The sequence below is a fragment of the Rhizophagus irregularis genome, chromosome 2 (genome assembly GCF_026210795.1).
Source record: "Rhizophagus irregularis chromosome 2, complete sequence".
NCBI classification, from domain to species: Eukaryota; Fungi; Glomeromycota; class Glomeromycetes; order Glomerales; family Glomeraceae; genus Rhizophagus; species Rhizophagus irregularis.
Genome location: NC_089430.1, coordinates 4,520,202 through 4,542,826, shown reverse-complemented (window position 1 = coordinate 4,542,826; position 22,625 = coordinate 4,520,202). Strand labels below are relative to the sequence as shown.

General features: G+C 24.6%; 6 protein-coding genes across 8 annotated transcripts; all 6 read left to right on the top strand.

The window, feature by feature from the left end:
- Positions 1–222: 222 nt before the first annotated feature.
- Positions 223–471, top strand: OCT59_012343 (uncharacterized protein; the record flags this gene model as incomplete). Its single annotated transcript, XM_066134387.1, has 1 exon — positions 223–471. One exon carries the CDS (start codon positions 223–225, stop codon positions 469–471), a length of 249 nt encoding a protein of 82 aa, XP_065989657.1.
- Positions 472–2,321: 1,850 nt separating this feature from the next.
- OCT59_012342 (uncharacterized protein) lies at positions 2,322–2,978 on the top strand (the record flags this gene model as incomplete). The annotated part of the gene is made up of 4 exons (XM_066134386.1): positions 2,322–2,326; positions 2,455–2,759; positions 2,829–2,873; positions 2,944–2,978. The coding sequence occupies 4 exons, from the start codon at positions 2,322–2,324 to the stop codon at positions 2,976–2,978; spliced, it is 390 nt and encodes a 129-aa protein (XP_065989656.1).
- A 10,452-nt stretch (positions 2,979–13,430) lies between these two features.
- Positions 13,431–15,898, top strand: OCT59_012341 (uncharacterized protein). The gene is made up of 7 exons (XM_025312898.2): positions 13,431–13,620; positions 13,745–13,846; positions 13,927–14,526; positions 14,612–14,846; positions 14,931–15,069; positions 15,199–15,283; positions 15,381–15,898. The coding sequence occupies exons 1-7, from the start codon at positions 13,501–13,503 to the stop codon at positions 15,684–15,686; spliced, it is 1,587 nt and encodes a 528-aa protein (XP_025188603.2). The 5' UTR covers positions 13,431–13,500; the 3' UTR covers positions 15,687–15,898.
- Positions 15,899–17,708: 1,810 nt separating this feature from the next.
- On the top strand, positions 17,709–18,180 carry OCT59_012340 (uncharacterized protein; the record flags this gene model as incomplete). Of its 2 annotated transcripts, XM_066134385.1 has the most annotated exons (3): positions 17,709–17,961; positions 18,029–18,073; positions 18,146–18,180. In XM_066134385.1, the coding sequence occupies 3 exons, from the start codon at positions 17,709–17,711 to the stop codon at positions 18,178–18,180; spliced, it is 333 nt and encodes a 110-aa protein (XP_065989655.1). The 2 variants fall into 2 exon arrangements, with proteins under 2 accessions (XP_065989655.1, XP_065989654.1); XM_066134384.1 differs by lacking the exons at positions 18,029–18,073; positions 18,146–18,180 and having other exon boundaries at positions 17,709–17,969.
- Positions 18,181–18,771: 591 nt separating this feature from the next.
- Positions 18,772–19,685, top strand: OCT59_012339 (uncharacterized protein; the record flags this gene model as incomplete). Its single annotated transcript, XM_025312897.2, has 4 exons — positions 18,772–18,847; positions 18,934–19,072; positions 19,198–19,282; positions 19,380–19,685. The coding sequence occupies 4 exons, from the start codon at positions 18,772–18,774 to the stop codon at positions 19,683–19,685; spliced, it is 606 nt and encodes a 201-aa protein (XP_025188602.2).
- Positions 19,686–21,549: 1,864 nt separating this feature from the next.
- OCT59_012338 (uncharacterized protein) lies at positions 21,550–22,190 on the top strand (the record flags this gene model as incomplete). Of its 2 annotated transcripts, XM_066134383.1 has the most annotated exons (4): positions 21,550–21,554; positions 21,653–21,957; positions 22,035–22,079; positions 22,156–22,190. In XM_066134383.1, 4 exons carry the CDS (start codon positions 21,550–21,552, stop codon positions 22,188–22,190), a joined length of 390 nt encoding a protein of 129 aa, XP_065989653.1. The 2 variants fall into 2 exon arrangements, with proteins under 2 accessions (XP_065989653.1, XP_065989652.1); XM_066134382.1 differs by lacking the exons at positions 22,035–22,079; positions 22,156–22,190 and having other exon boundaries at positions 21,653–21,965.
- Between the last annotated feature and the right edge of the window lie 435 nt (positions 22,191–22,625).

The window sequence follows — 22,625 nt, the reverse complement described above, 5'->3', positions numbered from 1 at the left end:
TACTAATAAACAATAAACCCCGGGTCCCCGGGTTGATTTTAAATTTCAATGTTACGTGAACCGAAAAATTGAATTTGTGTGGCCTAACCTATTTACATTTTATTGTTCAATTTCTTTTTATATAAAAACTTAATTAAATTTAATGACCTAAAAAATTTTTCTAAATAGAAACGGATCGGAAAAGCAGCAATATATGCGACAGGAGCAACGACGACAGCAGTTATGTATAATGCGTGTTCGACTAGATCAAAATTACAAAATTCTATAGAAAAACATACGAGTATACTTGAACAATTACAATCAGCGTATAAAGAATTAAGAAATTGGAAAATTCTTGGTAAAAGATATATTCAAAAGGATATTGATGACATGAATAATAATAGGATGACCTTGATTGATGAATTTGTTAGAATTAGAAGTCAATGTAAATGTCTTGGTGAAATTTTTAATTCATTAGATGATAAAAAATGAGGAAGTCGGTAAAAGTTGAAATTGTACTATATTAAAAATCCGAACTCAGAAGAAAAGAAAAAATAGTAGTTATACGTAACAAGTCGTAACCCGATTTTTTTTTATTTTTTTTATATATCGGATATGTAAGTATATGTATAATTAATATAAGTAAACAATATATATCGGATTGTATGTTGTATAAATAAAAATATTTATTTTATATAAATTAACGCAAAGGATGGCGTGGAATGATGATGATTGATAATGAAGCATTATTAAAAATTAATTTAAGAGAACATCGTACATTCTAAAGATAATTTCATTTGAAAACGGCACTTTTCATGAGGTTTTAATTTTTAACAGTGCAAAAATACTTAAGAACATGGCGTAGAATGAATAATAGGATAAATTATATTATATTCTCATTATATTCTCAATTGTTTTTTTTTTCCGTTCCGTTTCGGTAAAAATCTCCTCGTCAAAAGAATAAGTTGGGCAACATGTTACATATATCATCCATGATATCTGAATATATACTTCTTGAACCGACGTTAAATAGCCAAAGTATCCCCTTTGTAATAATTTAACCGCTTTTGAACATTATATGCTAAGTTTTCAAATGTTTCTTTAATAAATGTTGATTGAATTTTATAAAATTTAATATTTTAGATTATACACAATTCTATAAATAAATTTCATTTTTCATTAAACTTACGTAATATGATCCACTTTAGACTATACCATTTTAATTTTAGAACATAAATTATTTTCTTTTTTTGATATTCCGACGCAGTAATAGTACAGCATTTGTTTTGTTACACGAATACTGGAATTCAGAATCCAAAATCTGGATGCATAAATGAAGCTTTTCCATATTTAAATAATTTTCTTTCCTATATTTTGACTTATTCCGTTATCTTGTTATTATAAAGTCTATTATTATTGTTTTTTTGAATAATTTATCAAACCATGAGTTGGAACGGATATTGTGAGAAATGTGAAGTAAATACGAGAAGCTATTGGTGTAAGGCATGTAATGCAAAACGGTTTCAACAAAATTTTAAAAATTGGACTAGCGGTAATAATGATATTGACAAATTTATTCAAGATACTCAATTATCAGCAAATGATGATTTTGAAGTATTAGAGTGGATACCTTACAATAAATTTTATGATATTGAATATATTGCAAAAGGCGGTTTTGGAAAAGTTTATAGAGCAAAATGGATTGATGGACAAATTGAAAGATGGGATAATGAAAATCAAAATTGGAGACGATTGGATTCAAATATGTTTGTAGCACTGAAAAGTTTAAATAATTCAGAAAATGTTACTCTAGAATTTATTAATGAGGTATAAATTTTTATTATTTAATGAAATTTTTTGATGTGATTTTTACTAATGTGCTTTTAAAAAAAAATGTATATTTAGATTAAATTACACTATAAAATGGGCCATGAAACATATGTTGTTATAGCTTATGGGAATAACTCAAGATCCAGAAACAAAAAATTATATGATGGTTTTGGAATATGCAGAAAATGGAAGTTTACGAAATTGCTTAAATAAAAATTACAGTGAATTAGATTGGAAGGATAAGCTTGAACATTTATCTAATATTGCATCTGGACTTAAGGAAATTCACAAAAACGAACTGACTCATAGAGATTTACATATTGGCAATATATTAACATCTGATGGTTATGTTATTATAACTGATATTGGGTTATGTAAACCTGCAGATTATAAGGAATCAGAAAGTGCAAAAAATAAAATATATGGTGTTTTACCTTATATTGCACCTGAAATTTTAAGAGGACAAAATTATACTAAAGCTTCTGATATTTATAGTTTTGGTATAATTATGTATGAAGTAATTTCTGGATTACCTCCATATCATGATGCAAGCCATGATATAAATTTATCAATAAAAATTTGTCAAGGACTTAGACCAAGGTTTAATATTAAAGTACCCCAATTGATTGTACATTTAATTAAAAGGTGCTTAGATGCAAATCCATTAAATCGACCAACAACAAAAGAAATTGCTGATATTTTAGATAAATGGGGGAAAGAGATACTTTTGAGCGAAACAGAATTACAAAAACAAATTAAAGAAGCAGAAGAAATCAACCATAGTTTATCGACTAGCAGCATACCTTCAACTAATTTAGGATTAACATATGAAACACATTCTGAAGCTGTTTATACAAGTAGATTACTTAATTTTAATAATCTTCCCGAACCAAAAAATTCCGACGATTATTATGAAAAAAATGACAATATAATTAGTGAAAAATTTTCAGGTAAATAATAATTTTGTAAATAACTAAATTAATTATAAAAATACTAACATATTTTATTTCATTAAATAGAATTCCTGCAAATTAATATTTCTCATTTAAAAATTAGTGATGCAGGTATGTATAATGAATGATAAATAAATGTATTGTTTTTATTTTTATTTTAATAGTACTTTTTCGTTTGCAGATGAAACAAAAAGTGCTGAAGAAATGATTGAATAAGGAATTATAGTAAATTAATAGATTATTTATGATAGTAACCTTTTATTAAAGGCACTTAATATATCTTATCATATATTTTATATATTTAAGTATTATAATGTTACGTTTATTTATTTATTTATTTATTATTATACTCAAAGGGGAGCGATGCTCCTTATTTAAAGGAAAAATTACATGAATCAAATCTATTTTAAATAATTTGCACCCTACCCGCCAGCAAATATACCCCATGAGTGTCGTTTATTTATTTTATATATTACATAATTTAAAAATAAATATGAATTATTTTATTTCTTTTCATTTGTCTAAAATACTTTTGATTTTATAATATTAAGAAATTTAGTATAAATAAATGTGCTTAACGTATTTAACGTTCGGAAAAATATGAGATTTTATAGCCATAATAGATAATAATCATTTTAAAAGTAAAGTACTTCATAAACCTTTCCATTTTTTTAAAAAAAAAAATAATAAGGAACAGCGCAAAAAAACCTAAGATCTCGTGGCCCTATATATGTAGCGTCATAAAGATATCATAAAAAAAAATTATTTTATAAGAAATTCAATTAAAGGTATTAATAATGATATGAATTAAATAATTTTTATTATAAAAAATTTGTAATCATATTTTTACTTTTTATTCTGATTTTCTATTAGATTTTTCTATTCGTTAAAGATTGCTAAGAAAATGAGTAACCTTTCTCAGAGTTAAAAGGAAGAAAGAGTTTTTCACAGGCGGAACGTACAGTTATAAAGGTTCAATCGTATATCCGAAAGCGGTCTCTTGATTTGGTTAGCATCAGACATAATCATTTTTAGAAAAACATTTTTCGTATTAATAAAGTTTTATCTTCATCCTCTTCTATCTACAACACCAACCCTATAAAAAAAGAAAATTCGGAATTTGTCCTGAAAAGTATGGAAAATGTCCAGAAATTTTCCGTGCGTCCGGAAAACATTCGGAAACGGTCACGCTTTGGAACACTTTCCGGACGCACAAATTCCAGACATTTTTTTGACACTCCAGAATTTGTCCAGAATTCCGAATTTTCTTTTTTTATGGGGCAACTGTTGTAAATTCAAATACGATCGTTCATAATTTTATTAGATTTTTGTTCAAATACGCAGAAACTTATCAACTCCGGGCGACTGAATTAAGCTATGCATTTTTATTCCTTTTTTAATTAAATTGAAAGTTAACAATTTGGAAATATCTTTATATTATAGAATTTAATTAACGTCATTTATTCAATTTATCAATCATATCAACTTATAATTTATATGACGTGATTGATAGAGATAATGAAAGACTTCAACGTAAGTTTTATTCATTTTTAAATAATTTTTTTGCAAATTTTTCCTGATAGGACGACTCGAACATTTGTTAAGGGTACAAAAGATTGTGATCATTAATGGTGATATAATAAATATGGTAAAGAATTAAAAAAAAAATGGAAAATAAAGAGAATTTGACCTCTTCTCCAACTGACTCCTTTAACCTTTAGTACAAGACAAGTAAGGGTAACCCTGCTAGTTTCAGTCACAGGTCACGGTAGGCGTTAACTACCATTTGTTCTCTGGTAGATAGACAGCTTAGTGGAAATTGTAAAATATATAACGCTACTATATATATGATTATGATGATTACAATTTTTTTTTTTAACTTTCATTATTAATTAATTTTTTAAAAATTTAGTGTGTTCAATTTAATAGTTCAATTGGAGAGTTACTCGATTGTTATAGGTGGATATATGTATAATAAAAAGAATTTCAGAATAAGGATTACGAAATATATGAGGTAATGTTACTTCTTACGCAAATATTTATTTTTTTTTATATAAAAGTTTAATTATATTTAATAACACAAAAAAATTTTACTTTCTTTTCTAATAGAAATGGTCAGAAAACAGTATTATATGTGTCAGCTGCAGTATTGGGATACAATGATACATTATTGTATTATAAGGCGTATTAGAACAGATCAGAATAAATCAGAATTATAAAATTCTACACAAAAAGATACAAGTATACTTGAAAAATTACAATCCAACTTATAATTAAAAAAAATTCAAATGATAATTAAAAAAATTGAGAAAAGTATTTGAAGTAATATCAAAAAAGTATGAACCCAGAGGAAATGTTTTACGTACACGAATTTTTTTTTGTTTTTATTTTATATTTGTACGTTTATCGTTCAGCCCAATAGGATCATGCAGATTTTCATAAACTGATATTTTTATTATACAATAATAATACATGATTGATATAATGAAGTGGAGTAAAATAATATTGTATAAATGAAATTTATAGGAAAAGTTTAAATAAAGCTTATAAAGTGGATTAAAAATAGCATAAAAATAAAATTTATAAAAGCTTATTTATGATATTAAATGCATGATCACGTGTGTGCATATCGGTCACCGGATAGAATGATTGGCTATCTCGATCACAGGGCCCTTCATTGATTGGTGAAGATGGTCACTACGTGACCCATTTTCATCCAATCATTCTATCCTGTGACCGATATTCATTCCAATAACTATTTATTAATATTTATTATATGTTGTATAAATAAAATATTACTTTTTCTTTTACCAATTGTCATTATATTCGAAATTTCGAATATTCAAATTTACTTCAAAATTAAAAATTTGCATGTTTCTTGGCCAAAAAATTTTTCACGGACTGCAGAATTGCAAATATTAAATCGACAATTATTAGAGACATTCCGAAATTTTTTTTATTTTTTTTTCTTACTTTTGAATATCACACTTTCAAAATATATTTTCGTCTCATTTACTGAATTCTTTTAAAAAAGATAAAATGTGACGAGGACCTGAAGAGTATGAACATATTTTTAAATAGAGGTCAGAGGTGAAGGGTTTACACGACTTAAATTACGTCTATTACGTCTATGACGTAACTCGACTTAGAGTATGTCAGTAATTAAGTTTGCACCTTTGTTTTTAAAATAATTGAACAAAAAAAAAAATCGATGATTAAAAATCCAAGTGCAAAATAAATTCATATTTAATCTCAAATTAATTAAAATCCATAAAAAAATATTAAATATTACTACTGTATTATATATTCTTTAAATCCTAATGATCTGACAATCCTAGTTTTTAAAAAACTTTGTTTAATATTTCGTGGAAGATAAAAATACGTTAAGTATCCTTAAAGTATTCTTAAATATAAATATTACTATCGGGTTATTTAAATAAGTTAAAAATTTTATTAAAATCCCCTCTCATTCTTCAACACTTTTTATTTTTCTGTAATAAAAAAATAAATAATTAAATATTAATTTATTATATCGTAATATTAAAATGAAACAAAAAATTAATTCATCATACATTTCATCGCTAATTTTCAATTGAGATATACCAACCTGTAAGGATTCTGTTTAATAAAAAAAAATAATTTATTAATTTTAAACATTTTATAAAATTTATTTAAAACAAATTACCTAAAAATTTAACGCTAATTATTATAATAATCATCGGAATTTTTTGGTTCAGGAAGATTATTATTAAAATTAAGTAATCTACTTGTATAAGCAGCTTCTGGATGTATTTCATATGATAAACTAGTTGAAGATATACCTTTTGCAATATATTAAGGTATCCACTCTAATATTTGCTGATAATCGAGTGGTTTGAATAAATTTATCAATATCATCATTACCACTAGTTCCAATTTTCAAAATTTTGTTGCATTACATGATTTACGCCAACGAGAGCCGGTATTTATTTTGACTACATTCCCAACAATATGCATAGTTTATACTATATTGTATATAGAAATTGTATTGTGTATAATTTCCCGGGAATTTCAGTATTCGTCAGACAAGACAATGTCGTACTCTGCGCCGAAAAATATTTAAAAATTTAAAAATGGCTAATAATTGAATTCTATAATTGGTATAAATGGATTAAATTAATGACCGTTCAATGAGAACTCTAATACAGTGGAACTCATTATTATTGAGAAAGTCATAAAATAAGTCGAAAATTGAATATACTTTGTGGTCACGGTACATACACGTGATCTCAAACCAATAAAATCGCAACTCGGATCCCATTTCCTAGTTTATATATCAAAAGAACCAATTTTTTAAACGTCAAAAAAAAAAAAATATATTATGAATTGACTTTTATGGTAATAAATAAAGAAACATTTGAAGGATGACACGTGTTATAGGGAATGTTTTGGTAATCATAAAAGTATCGCCCACACTTCTTTAAAAGGAAAGTATTGTATTAATCTATTGAATGTATGAATTCAATATACATTATCATACCGTACATACCGTATATGCAAAGTATTAAATTTACGCCTTACATAACGAATGATTCGTATTTTAGTATGTAATTTTCAAAGAATTTTGTATACAAATTTTTTTCCCCATCAAATATACGAAAAAAGAAATATACGGTAATTATATTTATCACAATTTTATTATGCGCTGAATATAATAAATTTTTTGAAGTTTTGTTTAGTCGTAATGTCGTATACCCGATCCATTTCTATTAGAAAGAAAAAAAAAATTTTTTTTTTCGTTGTTTAATTTGTTTTATTTATATTATTATTTGTTTTTTTTTTTATAATAAAGAAAGCGTAAGAAGGCATATATTTTTCGAGTATTTACCTTGTATTTCTATCGAATTAATCACTTTTCTTCACTTATTATACTTGTTATGTAATTTTCGTATTATAAAAGAAATGTCATTCATGAAATATGATACTTTTGAATTTTTTATTTTTCGGAGCCAAAATTTAGATTTACACAAGAGTTTACTATATCTACTATATCTGATAACACATGTAACAGACTCACCTTTTGCAATAAATACCGAAAAGTTATTCAACTAGTATAATTCAATGATGATAAATTTATCATAATCATATCACAATTAATCAAAAATCCTTGTTCGAAATTTCTTCGGAAATTGTAAGATTGACACAACACCAATTAAAAATTGTTTATATTTATTATCATCTAGAATGATTATTATTATTAATAATTTAATTAGTTAAAATATTTGATATTTAATTTATTATATGAGATAAATTAATAAACGATGAACAAAGATTCTTTTAAACGAGATAATATTTTTTAGTATAATAATACGTCTGATAGTCTAATAGTCTAATAATAAAAAAACAATATAATAGACGAAACAATTTTGGTAAAAAAAACATTTAACTTAATATAAATTTAGTAAATACGATGAAACTTGTATTATATCGAGATTTAATTAATTTTTATTTAAATTGAAAAATTTTTAAGCTTAATGAAATCAACAATTAAAATAAAAGGTAACAATTACAATTACTGTATACAGTAAATAATAAATGGGAAAAACTTTTACCATATTTTTTATATTTTTAATTTAATAAATATTTTTTTTTTCTTAATCATCAAAAATCGTTCATCTTTCCTCAATCTCCGTTAATTTTCAGACTTTGTTCAAACAATAACAATAAATTATTATTATTTAACAAAATGTATAGTTATCAACATATTACGCATATTACGTGGAACATTAAAATTTATTGGTGAAACAAATCCAATAAATTAATATTAAATAAACAAATTTTTTTTTTTTTACGTTTATCAATTTCTTTGAAATACAAAAATACAAAGTTACAAATAAAAATTTTTCCGTAGAGTGGTTAAAGTTTATTGCATACGATTCGTGCCTTATTTTTCTTAAAGTTTAAATGTTAGCCCCGGGAATTTTGAGTAACACATGTAAAATATGTAAAATTAAGATGTTTTGTTTATTAAATTTGGAAATAAAACAGATGCCGAAAATCTTTTTGATGATGCATGTAAAAAAAAAAATAACTTTGTGTTCAAAGAAAATAACGAATAAGACTAATAAGACTATTAAGACTTAAAAATCACATTTATTCCAAAAATTACATGTGGTGTAAATAATTTATGTAATAGGGAAAAAGGAAAAAGTATTTCATTTTTTTTCTCGTTGTTCTTTTTATATTTTTTTTCATACAAGTACAACTATTTTCATACAGTACAACTAAAATATTATAGGGGGAGGGGGCGAGGCCGGGGGCGGGAGGAGGAGGAAAGGGGGGAAAATATTTACAATTGTAAAACTATACAAATTGTAAATTATACAAATTGTAAACTATACAAATTGTAAACTATACAGGTTTTTTGTAAATTAATTATACAGGTTGTAAATTATACAATCTATTCAATCTATAAACAATCTATATAATCTATATTTTTTTCTCTCTCTTTCAACGAAACTAACTAAATCGATCTACAAAATATTGCGTGTTACAAATGATCATGCACCCCAAATGGTGTAGTGTCACGTATATCTTTACTATAATGATATCATTTTTCTTTGTATTCGGGGAAAAGAACATTTTAATACGTGTTATTATGATGATAGTCAGGTCAGTCAATTTTATAAACCTATGTCATTTTTTACTTGGTTTCATTTTAGTTAACCATATTAAGTAAATTCATTCCTTTTATTGCAAATCATCATTTGACAATCAAATCCGAAGGATTTCAAAAAAACGCCCTTCTTACATATTTAAGGTTAATATGTTGCCCGAACTTGCGGGCGTTTGGGATTTTATGGATTTTACGGACATTATCTTTTTTTAGAAAAGTTTATCCTCTTTTTTTTATATGTACTGTAAAAAGATCATAATCAGGAGAATAATATTTTTATTTAATTTCTCTTAATATTTCCTATACTAACACTATATTAAAATCTTTCAATTTAAATGATCTAATTGATGTTTGATTAATTCTCCCGATCTTTTAAATTTCTTATTACATCCAAAAACATTACACATAAAAGGTCTTTCATTCGTGTGAGTTATTTTATGAGCTTTCAATTTTGCGTAACAATTATACTCTTTACTACATCCAACCTCGTCACATTTAAGTGTTCTTTGATTTGTTTTTGTTGAGTTTGTTGTTAACATTCCATGTGAGAAATGTGGTACAAACATATTACTTGATGATGATGATGATGATGATGACGAGGATTCGGCTTGGCTTATTTCTTGGCTTATTACTTCTTGTTTTATTATTATGTCTTGATTATCTATTATTGTCGTCGTCGTATCTTCTGTTTGAATAAAATTTTTAAAATCTTGATATTCCAAACTTGATGATTCTGTTAAAATTTCTTGACATAATATCTCATTATGAACGACTTTTTTGATTTCTTTCATATGTTCTTCAATTAAATCATCAACATACTGACAAAATATCTCTTCATGTTTCTAAAAAAAAATTTTTCGTTAATAAAAATACTATATTCAATTTACGTTAAATTATGTTAAATAAAAAGTAACAATACCTTTTCAGGTGATTTTCCCTTAGATTCATATGTTTCGTCCTGTTTTAACGTTTCCTCCTGTTTTAACGTTTCGCCCTGTTTTAACGTTTCCTCCTGTTTTGACGTTTCGCCCTGTTTTAACGTTTCGCCCGGTTTTGACGTTTCCCCCTGTTTTGACGTTTCGCCCTGTTTTGACGTTTCGCCCTGTATTGACGTTTCGCCCTGTATTGACGTTTCGCCCTGTATTGACGTTTCGCCCTGTATTGACGTTTCGCCCTGTATTGACGTTTCGCCCTGTATTGACGTTTCGCCCTGTATTGACGTTTCCTCCCAATTATCTTGAATTAACCAGTCAACTGAATTTTCATCAACAAGATCCATAACTAAATTATTCGTAATATCTTGAAGTATATTATTATCCGTATTTGAATTATTATAAGTTGACAAATCATTTGAAATTTCTTGCATGACTTTCATTCCATCCAATATATCTTGTAATAAAATTGTAGTATCTTTATCAGGAATGGTAAAATATGATAATGTATCAGATGATTGTATTGAATTTTGAGGTTGAAGTTGAGATTGAAGTTGAGATTGAAATTGAGGTTGAGATTGTGATTGAGTTAAAAGATTTGTATTTTCATTATAATTAAAATCTATTCCAATCGATGATTTTGTTGGTATTGAAGATATTATTGGTGGTGTAATCATATTTGATAAAGGTAAAAAATTCATTGAGTTAATATTATTTGTCGTAACATGTTGAGATATTATTGAAGTAATTGAAGGTATCGTATAATTCGAATAAATGTGATTTGATCCTTTCTTTGTATTAAAACTATTGAAATCAAGATTTTGTTGAAAATTATAATTAACAAAGTCCTGATCGAGAGAATTTAACATGTTATTATTTGTTTCAAGAATAAATGGATCTGTCGTTAATTGATTATATAAATTCCAGTTTTGTTGTTGGTGAAATTGTTGAAATTGTTGAAAAGCGAAACCTTGCGCTTGGACAAATGAATTTTCACCTAAGAAAAAAAAATCGAAAAAACGGTTTAAAAAACGTACTTTTTTTTTTTTTAAAAAAAAAAATTATATATATATATATTACATATATATATTTTTTATATACGTATATATAATAATAAATAAATACATACAATGAGGTAAAAAAAAAATTTCGAAGTACCTTCAAATGAATTAAAACCAGGATACATATACATCATCTTTGAATTTCTTTTTATTATTATTTAACTTTCTGAAAAAAAAATTATTATGAATGGGAAAATTTAAAAAATTTTTTTTTTTTTGGAGGAGGAGGAATTTATAAACAATATATATTTTTTATAAAAAATTATAGAGTAATTTTATATGGTAATAGATCATATGTAAATCATAATGCAGTTTGACAATTTTTAAGAATGACAATAATCAAAGGGCTTGCATATCATACGTTTATATGTATAAATATAATAACCAGGTGATTACATTGGTAATTAAAAGTTTATGCAGCCTATCGTCACTTGTTGATTTGTTTATCAGTTTAATAAAGTTTTGTAATTCTATAATAAACCGTTTCAAAGCAATAAAAGCAATTTCAGATATCTTTTTTCTATATTCGTTATACGATTGTAAAATATTTATTTGTATAAAAAAAAAATTTATTTTTTTCTTTTAAACAATACAAAATATTTTTTTCATTTATAATCCAAGTTGTATTAGTTGTATTAAAATAAATAAATAATAAAAAAAAAAAGGGATATTTATTTATAATTTGTATATTATATTTTAAGGTTTTTTTTCCCAAATGTTTGTCACCTTTACTAAATTTTCTTTTTTATTTACGACGATCACTTTTTAATTTTTTTTTTTTAATTTTTGTTGTTGTTTGATATTTAATAACGTAATCATTCCATTTTCCTACTAATGGAATTCTTTTAACGCCTTTACGGTATGATTATTAATTGATGTTTGAACTTTTTTAGATTAGATTGTTTCTTTTACAACCTGTATTGGCTGTGCCATTCGTTCCCCCAACGCCGGCAAGTTCCCATTGGCGAAATTGTACACGTGATTCCTGTCAGTCATTTTTTAAATGGGTATTATTGTACCGACTGTACCGTGTTTATAAACTTGTTTATAATAAGTATAATAAGTTTTTTTCCCCAACTTTTCCCCAAGAATAAAACAATAAATAAATAAAATAGAAAATAAAAAATTTCATATCCCTTTATTTGATTTCTTTTACAAAAAATTTTTTTAAAGTTTAACAAAATGAGGAGAAAAAATAAAAAAAAAAATTAAAATTTCGGTCTTATGACAATTTAAGTGATAATTTTCAAATAATAAAACGATTTTTTCTTAAAAAAAAAAATAAAATGTTTCAATAATGTTTCAACTTTCTTTGTTTAAAAATAAAATTAAAAAAATAAAAATAATTTTTTTTTTTTAAAACTAACTTGAAAAAAGTAATTTATATAATTTATAATAATTTATAATAATAATTTATAATACCATTTATAATAATTTAAAAAATTTTTTAATTTGTTTATTTTTTCTTTTTAATATCGGATTTTATGAAAATAAATAGAAATAATAATCCATAATGTTTATATGTATTATATGTATTACATAAAAAAAAAAAAATTTATTTTATCTTCTAACCTTAGAAAAATGATTGATTTTTAAACTTCGGAATTCGGAAATTTCCACAATATTTCACAATATTTCACAATATTCACAATATTCATTTTCTTCTTTCCTTTTATAGTCAAAAAAAAAAAAAAAAAAATTTAAATTTAAAATTTTTCTAAATAATATTGGGACACGTTTTCTAAAACGTTTCATTTTTTGCCAAGTTGTAAAAAAAAAATTTGTTAATTGTTTCAGTATATGGAAATAAAGGCAAATATTATTTTTATTTTTTTTATTTTTATTTTTATTTTTTTTTTTTTCTTCTCGGTTATTGAAACTAGTTATTGATGTAATGGAGATGATGATGATTTATCCATATTTGATCAAGGCGATTTGGGTGTAACAATATCATCTATTATAAATACCATTGATTCATAGAAATATGTGAAGTTTTTCCGGTTTTATTTTTTTTTTTTTTAAGGGCGAAATTATTATTATTAAAAATCCCGATTTTTTTTTCTATCAAAAAAATAAAAACAAAAAAAAATATGGAAACAATGAATGTGCAGCCACTTGCTCTTGTGCATAACAATGAAGTTTGTTATATTGAGGAAAATAATGCAAATGTCCAAAATAAATTTTCATGTTTTAAAATTTTTAAATTAAAGGTAATTTTATTTTAATAATTAAAAAAAAAAAATTTTAATAATTATGATCTCTCCTAGTAATCGATCATAATTAATTAATTAAAGTTTATTATTATTATTATTATTATTATTATTATATTTTTAGGGGCCTATCGACGTTAATTATTTACTTAATAATATATTTCCTCCTGATGAAAAAAATTATTATAATATGGAAGTTTCCGATTATGATGGAAAATCGGCAAAGGTAATGTAATTTCATTTGTAATTGTCTTAATAAATAATTTCAATAATTTCTTAAAAAAATTTCTTTTAATTCCTTATTAGGTTAAATTTAATTTTACGAATAGAACTCACACAGATTTGGTTCGACATTTACAAAATTCCGCAGAAAAATTTTTTAATATATCTGATAATGGTCTTGTTGATTGGTTAGCTTCCGATACTGTCACTTTTAGAACAATTTATCAAAATACTGATACGGCTGCTTCTCAACAAATTCGTTTCAATAGAGTTTTATTTTCCGATGATGTTACTATTACTTCTTCCTCTTCCTCTTCTATAACAGAACAACCTAATTTAGATCTTTATCCAATTATAGATGAAGAAGCGATTGAACGTGAATTAAATGAATTATCTAAAAAAATTTCTTCTAAATCAACTTTAAAAAATTATGAATTAGAAAGATTATTTCATAATACATTTCAAAGAAGGGATTTGACTGTTACTATTAGTGATTTAGCTGATGAATACTTTGGTCAAATAAGAAATGTTGTCACTTTTGTTGGTAGTGATAATCCTAATTCTGTTATTGAGGATAATATTATGATGGATTCAAATTTGATCGTTCATAATTTTGCTAGATATTTATTTAAACACGCTGAACTTTATATCAACTCTTACGAAGCCGGAATTCTAACGGGTTTTGTAAGTATGATTGAAGGTGAATCAAGTAACGATCGAATTAAGTACGACTAAGCTAAAACGTTCTTTATTTATTTTTTTTAATTAGGTTAAAAATTATAAATTCGGAATTATCTTAACATTATGGAATTTAATTAACGTCATTCATTCGATTCATCAATCATATCAAGTATTAATAGATTCTGATGAAGGTTTTAAAAAAATTTTTCAATCACAAAAATCAGAGTTTACGAATTATTTATCAATCATGGATAAAACTCTTATGGATTTATTGATCATTTTATATGATGTGATTGATGAGGAAAAATATGAAAGACTTCAACGTAAGTTTTTTATTCATTTTTTTAAATAAATTTTTTTTTTTGCAACTTGATCATAAATAAAAAAAATTTTTTTTTTCCTGATAGGACGACTCGAACAATTTGTTATAGCTGCGGAAGATTTAATGAGAATTGTTATGCTTATTAATAATGAATGTAATAAAGAATTAGAAAAATTAGAAGATCAAAAGCAAGATTTATCATGTAAATTATATGCCGCTGCTATGTAAGTCTAGAGAATTTATTATGATTCCAAATATATATATTTTTCAATTTTTTTACATTTTTTATCTTTCATTTTATTAATAATTTTTTTTTTAAAAAAAAAAAAATTTTACTGCGTTCAATTTAATAGTACAATCGGAATTACTGCGTTTGTTATAGGTGGATATATGTATAATAAAAAGAGTTTCGGAAGTAAAGATTACGAAAAATATGAGGTGACCTATTTATATTTTATTGTTCATTTTCTTTTTATATAAAAATTTAATTAAATTTAATTAAATTTAATGACCTAAAAAAAAATTTTCTAAATAGAAATGGATCGGAAAAGCAGCAATATATGCTACAGGAGCAACAACGACAGCAGTTATGTATAATGCGTGTTCGACTAGATCAAAATTACAAAATTCTATAGAAAAACATACGAGTATACTTGAACAATTACAATCAGCGTATAAAGAATTAAGAAATTGGAAAATTCTTGGTAAAAGATATATTCAAAAAGATATTGATGACATGAATAATAATAGGATGACCTTGATTGATGAATTTGTTAGAATTAGAAGTCAATGTAAATGTCTTGGTGAAATTTTTAATTCATTAGATGATGATAAAAAATGAGGAAGTCGGTAAAAGTTGAAATTGTATATTAAAAATACGAACTCAAAAGAAAAGAAAAAAATAGTAGCTATACGTAACAAGTCTTAACACGATTTTTTTTTTTATTTTATATATCGGATATGTAAGTGTATGTATAATTAATATAAGTAAACAATATATATCGGATTGTATGTTGTATAAATAATAAAATATTCATTTTATATAAATTAACGCAAAGGATGGCGTGGAATGATGATTGATAATGAAGCGTTATTAAAAATTAATTTTAAGAGACATCGTAAAATTCTAAAGATAATTTCAACTTTTCATGAGGTTTTAATTTTTTAACAGTGCAAAAATACTTAAAAACATGGTGTAGAATAGGAATGATAGGATAAATTAAATTATATTCTCATTATATTCTCATTTTTTTTTTCCGTTCCGTTTCGGCAAAAATCTTTCGCCAAAAGAGTAAGTTGGGCAACATGTTACATATATCCATGATATCTGAATATGTGCTACTTGACGTTAAATACTAGCTAAAGTATCTCTTTGTAACAAACAATTTAACCGCTTTTGAACATTAATACGCCAAGTTTTCAAATTTTCCTTTAATAAATGTATAAATAAGATTCAAAAATTTTAATATTTTGGATTATACACGATTCTATAAATAAATTTCATTTTTTCATTATAACTTACGTTATATGCTTCCACTTTAGACTATACCATTTTAATTTTAGAACAAAATTTATTTTCTTTTTGATATTCCGACGCAGTAATCGTACAGCATTTGTTTTGTTACACGAATAATGGAATCCGAATTCTGGATGCATAAAATGAAGCTTTTTCCATATTTAAATAATTTTCTTTTCGATATTTTTGACTTATTCCGTTATCTTGTTATTATAAAGTCTATTATTATTGTTTTTTTTTGAATAATTTATCAAACCATGAGTTTGGACGGAAATTGTGAGGAATGTAAACAAGAAAATACTAGATTTGATTGGTGTAAAGAATGTAATGCAAAACGGTTTCAACAAAATTTTAAAAATTGGACTAGCGGTAATAATGATATTGACAAATTTATTCAAGACACTCAATTATCAGCAACTCTTTGGTTGGAAGTATTAGAGTGGATACCTTACAATAAATTTCATGATATTGAATATATTGCGAAAGGCGGTTTTGGAAAAGTGTATAGTGCAAAATGGATTGATGGATATATTGATAAATGGGATAATGAAAATCAAAATTGGAAACGAAATAATTCAAATATGTTTGTAGCACTGAAAAGTTTAAATAATTCAGAAAATGTCACACTAGAATTTATCAATGAGGTATAAATTATTTATTACTTAATGAAATTTTTAGATGTAATTTTACTAATGTGCTTTTAAAAAAAATGTAATTTAGATTAAATTACACAGTAAACTTGGCGCTTATACAGAGAATGTTGTTATAGCTTATGGAATAACTCAAGATCCAGAAACAAAAAATTATATGATGGTTTTGGAATATGCAGAAAATGGAAGTTTACGAAATTACTTAAATAAAAGTTACAGTAGATTAAATTGGAAGGATAAGCTTGAATATTTATCTAATACTGCATGTGGACTTGGGAACATTCATGACAACGAACTGACTCATAGAGATTTACATATTGGCAATGTATTAATGAATGATTCAGAGACTATTATAACTGATATGGGGTTATGTAAACCTGCAGATTATAAAGAATCAGAAAGTGCTAAAAATACTAAAATATATGGTGTGTTACCTTATATTGCACCTGAAATTTTAAGAGGACAAAATTATACTAAGGCTTCTGATATTTATAGTTTTGGTATAATTATGTATGAAGTAATTTCTGGATTACCTCCATATCATGATGTAAGCCATGATATAAATTTATCAATAAAAATTTGTCAAGGACTTAGGCCAAGGTTTAATATTAAAGTACCTCAATTAATTGTACATTTAATTAAAAGATGTTTAGATGCAAGTCCATTAAATCGACCAACAGCAAATGAAATTAAAGAAATGTTATGTGAATGGAGTAGTAATTATCGTATTCCATTCGAATTAAAAAAACAAATTAAAGAAGCAGAAGAAATCAATAATAGTTTACCAACTAACAGCATACCTTCAACTAGTTTAGGATTAACATATGAAACACATTCTGAAGCTGTTTATACAAGTAGATTACTTAATTTTAATAATCTTCCCGAACCAAAAAATTCTGATGATTATTATGATGATCGAAATGATAATATAATTAGTGAAAAATTTTCAGGTAAATAATAATTTGCGAATAACTAAATTAATTGTAAAGCACTAACATATTTTATTTCATCAAATAGAATCTCTACAAATTGATATTTCACAATTGAAAATTAGTGATGCAGGTATTATAATGATAATTTTAATTTTTTTTATTTTATTATATATAATAAATAAATGTTTTTTTCGTATTACAGATGAAACAAAAAGTGTTGAAGAAATGGTAGAATAAGAAATTATGGTAAATAGTAGCTTATCTATGACAGTAACCTTCTATTATAGGTATTAAACATATCTTATCTTATATTTTGTATATTTAAGCATGATTATAATGTTACGTTTTTTTATTTTATATGTTACAAATTAAATATGAATTCTTGTATTTTTTTTTGGTTTGTATGAAATTTTGCATTGGATTTATAATATTAAAAAATTAGTGTACTAAATGTACTTGACGTATTTAACATTCGGAAAATAAAAAAAAATGAGATTTTATAAAGACGTAATAAATAATAATCCTTTTTTTAAAATTAGTTTAATGAAGCTGGATTACTGCTAGCTGGATTAGCATCAGATACAGTCGGTTACTTTTAGAAAAATCTATCAAAATACTGATGAGCTGCTTTTCAACAATTTTCGTATCAGTAAAGCCTTTTCTTCTGTTATATAACGTTCTTCAAAAGCACCAACTGGTTTAAGTTGAACAATTAAAATATGATTGATTTATTCAAATAATAATTTTGCGATATTTTTATTTAAATACGTTAAATACGCTGAAACTTATACCAACTCCGGCGGCGAGTTTACGAATTATTTATCAATCATGGATAAAACTCTAATGGATTTATTGATCATTTTATATGATGTGATTGATGAAGAAAAATATGAAAGACTTCAACGTAAGTTTTTTATTCATTTTTTTAAATAAATTTTTTTTTTGCAACTTGATCATAAATAAAAAAAATTTTTTTTTTTTTCCTGATAGGACGACTCGAACAATTTGTTATAGCTGCGGAAGATTTAATGAGAATTGTTATGCTTATTAATAATGAATGTAATAAAGAATTAGAAAAATTAGAAGATCAAAAGCAAGATTTATCATGTAAATTATATGCCGCTGCTATGTAAGTCTAGAGAATTTATTATGATTCCAAATATATATATTTTTCAATTTTTTACATTTTTTATCTTTCATTTTATTAATTATTTTTTTTTTTAAAAAAAAAATTTACTGCGTTCAATTTAATAGTACAATCGGAATTACTGCGTTTGTTATAGGTGGATATATGTATAATAAAAAGAGTTTCGGAAGTAAAGATTACGAAAAATATGAGGTGAACTATTTACATTTTATTGTTCATTTTCTTTTTATATAAAAATTTAATTAAATTTAATTAAATTTAATGACCTAAAAAAAAATTTTCTAAATAGAAATGGATCGGAAAAGCAGCAATATATGCTACAGGAGCAACAACGACAGCAGTTATGTATAATGCGTGTTCGACTAGATCAAAATTACAAAATTCTATAAAAAAACATACGAGTATACTTGAACAATTACAATCAGCGTATAAAGAATTAAGAAATTGGAAAATTCTTGGTAAAAGATATATTCAAAAGGATATTGATGACATGAATAATAATAGGATGACCTTGATTGATGAATTTGTTAGAATTAGAAGTCAATGTAAATGTCTTGGTGAAATTTTTAATTCATTAGATGATGATAAAAAATGAGGAAGCCGGTAAAAGTTGAAATTGTATACTAAAAATACGAACTCAGAAGAAAAGAAAAAATAGTAGTTATACGTAACAAGTCGTAACCCGATTTTTTTTTTTTATTTTATATATCGGATATGTAAGTATATGTATAATTAATTAATATAAGTAAACAATATATATCGGGTTGTATGTTGTATAAATAATAAAATATTTATTTTATATAAATTAACGCAAAGGATGGCGTGGAATGATGATTGATAATGAAGCGTTATTAAAAATTAATTTTAAGAGACATCGTAAAATTCTAAAGATAATTTCAACTTTTCATGAGGTTTTAATTTTTTAACAGTGCAAAAATACTTAAGAACTTGGTGTAGAATAGGAATGATAAGATAAATTATATTATATTCTCATTATATTCTCATTTGTTTTTTTTTTCTGTTTCGTTTCGGTAAAAATCTCATCTCGTTAATAAGAATAAGTTGGACAACATGTTACGTATATCCATGATATCTGAATCTTCTCGACGTTAAATAGCCAAAGTATCTCTTCGTAAAAAAATTTAACCGCTTTTGAACATTATACGCCAAGTTTTCAAATTTCCTTTTAATAAATGTATAAATAAGATTCAAAAATTTTAATATTTTGGATTATACACGATTCTATAAAATTTCATTTTTCATTATAACTTACGTTATATGCTTCCACTTAAACTATACCATTTTAATTTTAGAACAAAAATTATTTTCTTTTTGATATTTTCGACGCAGTAATCGTACAGCATTTGTTTTGTTACACGAATATTGGAATTCAGAATCTGGATGCATAAAATGAAGCTTTTTCCATATTTAAATAATTTTCTTTCCGATATTTTGACTTATTCCGTTATCTTGTTATTATAAAGTCTATTATTATTTTCTTTTTTTTGAATAATTTATCAAACCATGAGTCAGTTTGGAATTTGTGAGGAATGTAATCAAGAAAATACTGATGTTCATTGGTGTAAAGCATGTAATGCAAAATGGTTTCAACAAAATTTTAAAAATTGGACTAGCGGTAATAATGATATTGACAAATTTATTCAAGATACTCAATTATCAGCAATTAAAAATTTTGAAGTATTAGAGTGGATACCTTACAATAAATTTTATGATATTGAATATATTGCAAAAGGCGGTTTTGGAAAAGTGTATAGAGCAAAATGGATTGATGGATATATTAAAAAATGGGATAATGAAAATCAAAATTGGAGACGAAATAATTTAAATATATTTGTAGCACTGAAAAGTTTAAATAATTCAGAAAATGTTACACTAGAATTTATCAATGAGGTATAAATTATTTATTATTTAGTGAAATCTTTAGATGTAATTTTTACTAATGTGCTTTTAAAAAAAATGTATATTTAGATTAAATTACACAATAAAATTGGCGCTACTACAGGGTATGTTATCATAGCTTTTGGAATAACTCAAGATCCAGAGACAAAAAATTATATGATGGTTTTGGAATATGCAGAAGATGGAAGTTTACGAAATTACTTAAATAAAAGTTACAGTGGATTAAATTGGGAGTATAAGCTTAGATATTTATATTATATTGCAGAAGGACTTGTGACAATTCACGAAAACGAACTGACTCATAGAGATTTACATATTGGCAATGTATTAATGAATGATTCAGAGACTATTATAACTGATATGGGGTTATGTAAACCTGCAGATTATAAGGGAATCAGAAAGTGCAAAAAATAAAATATATGGTGTTTTACCTTATATTGCCCCTGAAATTTTAAGAGGACAAAATTATACTAAAGCTTCTGATATTTATAGTTTTGGTATAATTATGTATGAAGTAATTTCTGGATTACCTCCATATCATGATGTAAGCCATGATATAAATTTATCAATAAAAATTTGTCAAGGACTTAGACCAAGGTTTAATATTAAAGTACCCCAATTAATTATACATTTAATTAAAAGATGTTTAGATGCAAATCCATTAGACCGCCCAACAGCAAATGAAATTGATGAAATTTTGGATCAATGGTATTATAAGTTTAAAGATCAAACAGAACTACAAAAACAAATTAAAGAAGCAGTTGACAACAATAATAGTTTACCGACTAGCAGCATACCTTCAACTAATTTAGGATTAACATATGAAACACATTCTGAAGCTGTTTATACAAGTAGATTACTTAATTTTAATAATCTTCCCGAACCAAAAAATACTGATGATTATTATGATGAACGAAATGATAATATAATTAGTGAAAAATTTTCAGGTAAATAATAATTTGCGAATATCTAAATTAACTAAATTAATTATAAAAATACTAACATATTTTATTTCATCAAATAGAATCTCTGCAAATTAATATTTCTCAATTAAAAATTAGTGATGCAAGTATGTATAATGATAATTTATTTTTATTTTATTTTATTATATATAGTAATAAATAAATATTTTTTTCGTATTGCAGATGAAACAAAAAATGGTGAAGAAATGATAGAATAAGAAATTGTAGTAAATTAGTAGAATAGTAGCTTATTTATGATAGTAACCTTTTATTATAGGTACTTAACATATCTTATTATATATTTTATATATTTAAGCATGATTATAATGTTACGTTTATTTATTTTATATATTACAAATTAAATATGAATTTTTGTATTTGTTTTTGGTTTGTATGAAATTTTACATTGGATTTATAATATTAAAAAATTTAGTGTACTAAATGTACTTGACGTATTTAACATTCGGAAAATAAAAAAAAATGAGATTTTATAAAGCCGTAATAAATAATAATCCTTTTTTTAAAATTAATGAAGCTGAATTACTGCTGGATTAGCATCAGATAGTCAGTTTTAGAAAAATCTATCAAAATACTGATGCAGCTGCTTTTCAACAATGTTCGTATTAAAGCCTTTTCTTCTGATATATAACGCT

What these genes read in the sequence shown, in the direction of transcription:
- OCT59_012341 (XM_025312898.2), top strand. Translation starts at nt 13,501, where the DNA reads ATGGAAACAATGAATGTGCAGCCACTTGCTCTTGTGCATAACAATGAA. An exon ending in ATGATGGAAAATCGGCAAAG is followed by an intron (nt 13,847 to 13,926) that starts GTAATGTAATTT and finishes ATTCCTTATTAG; the next exon opens with GTTAAATTTAATTTTACGAA. An exon ending in AAGATTACGAAAAATATGAG is followed by an intron (nt 15,284 to 15,380) that starts GTGACCTATTTA and finishes TTTTCTAAATAG; the next exon opens with AAATGGATCGGAAAAGCAGC.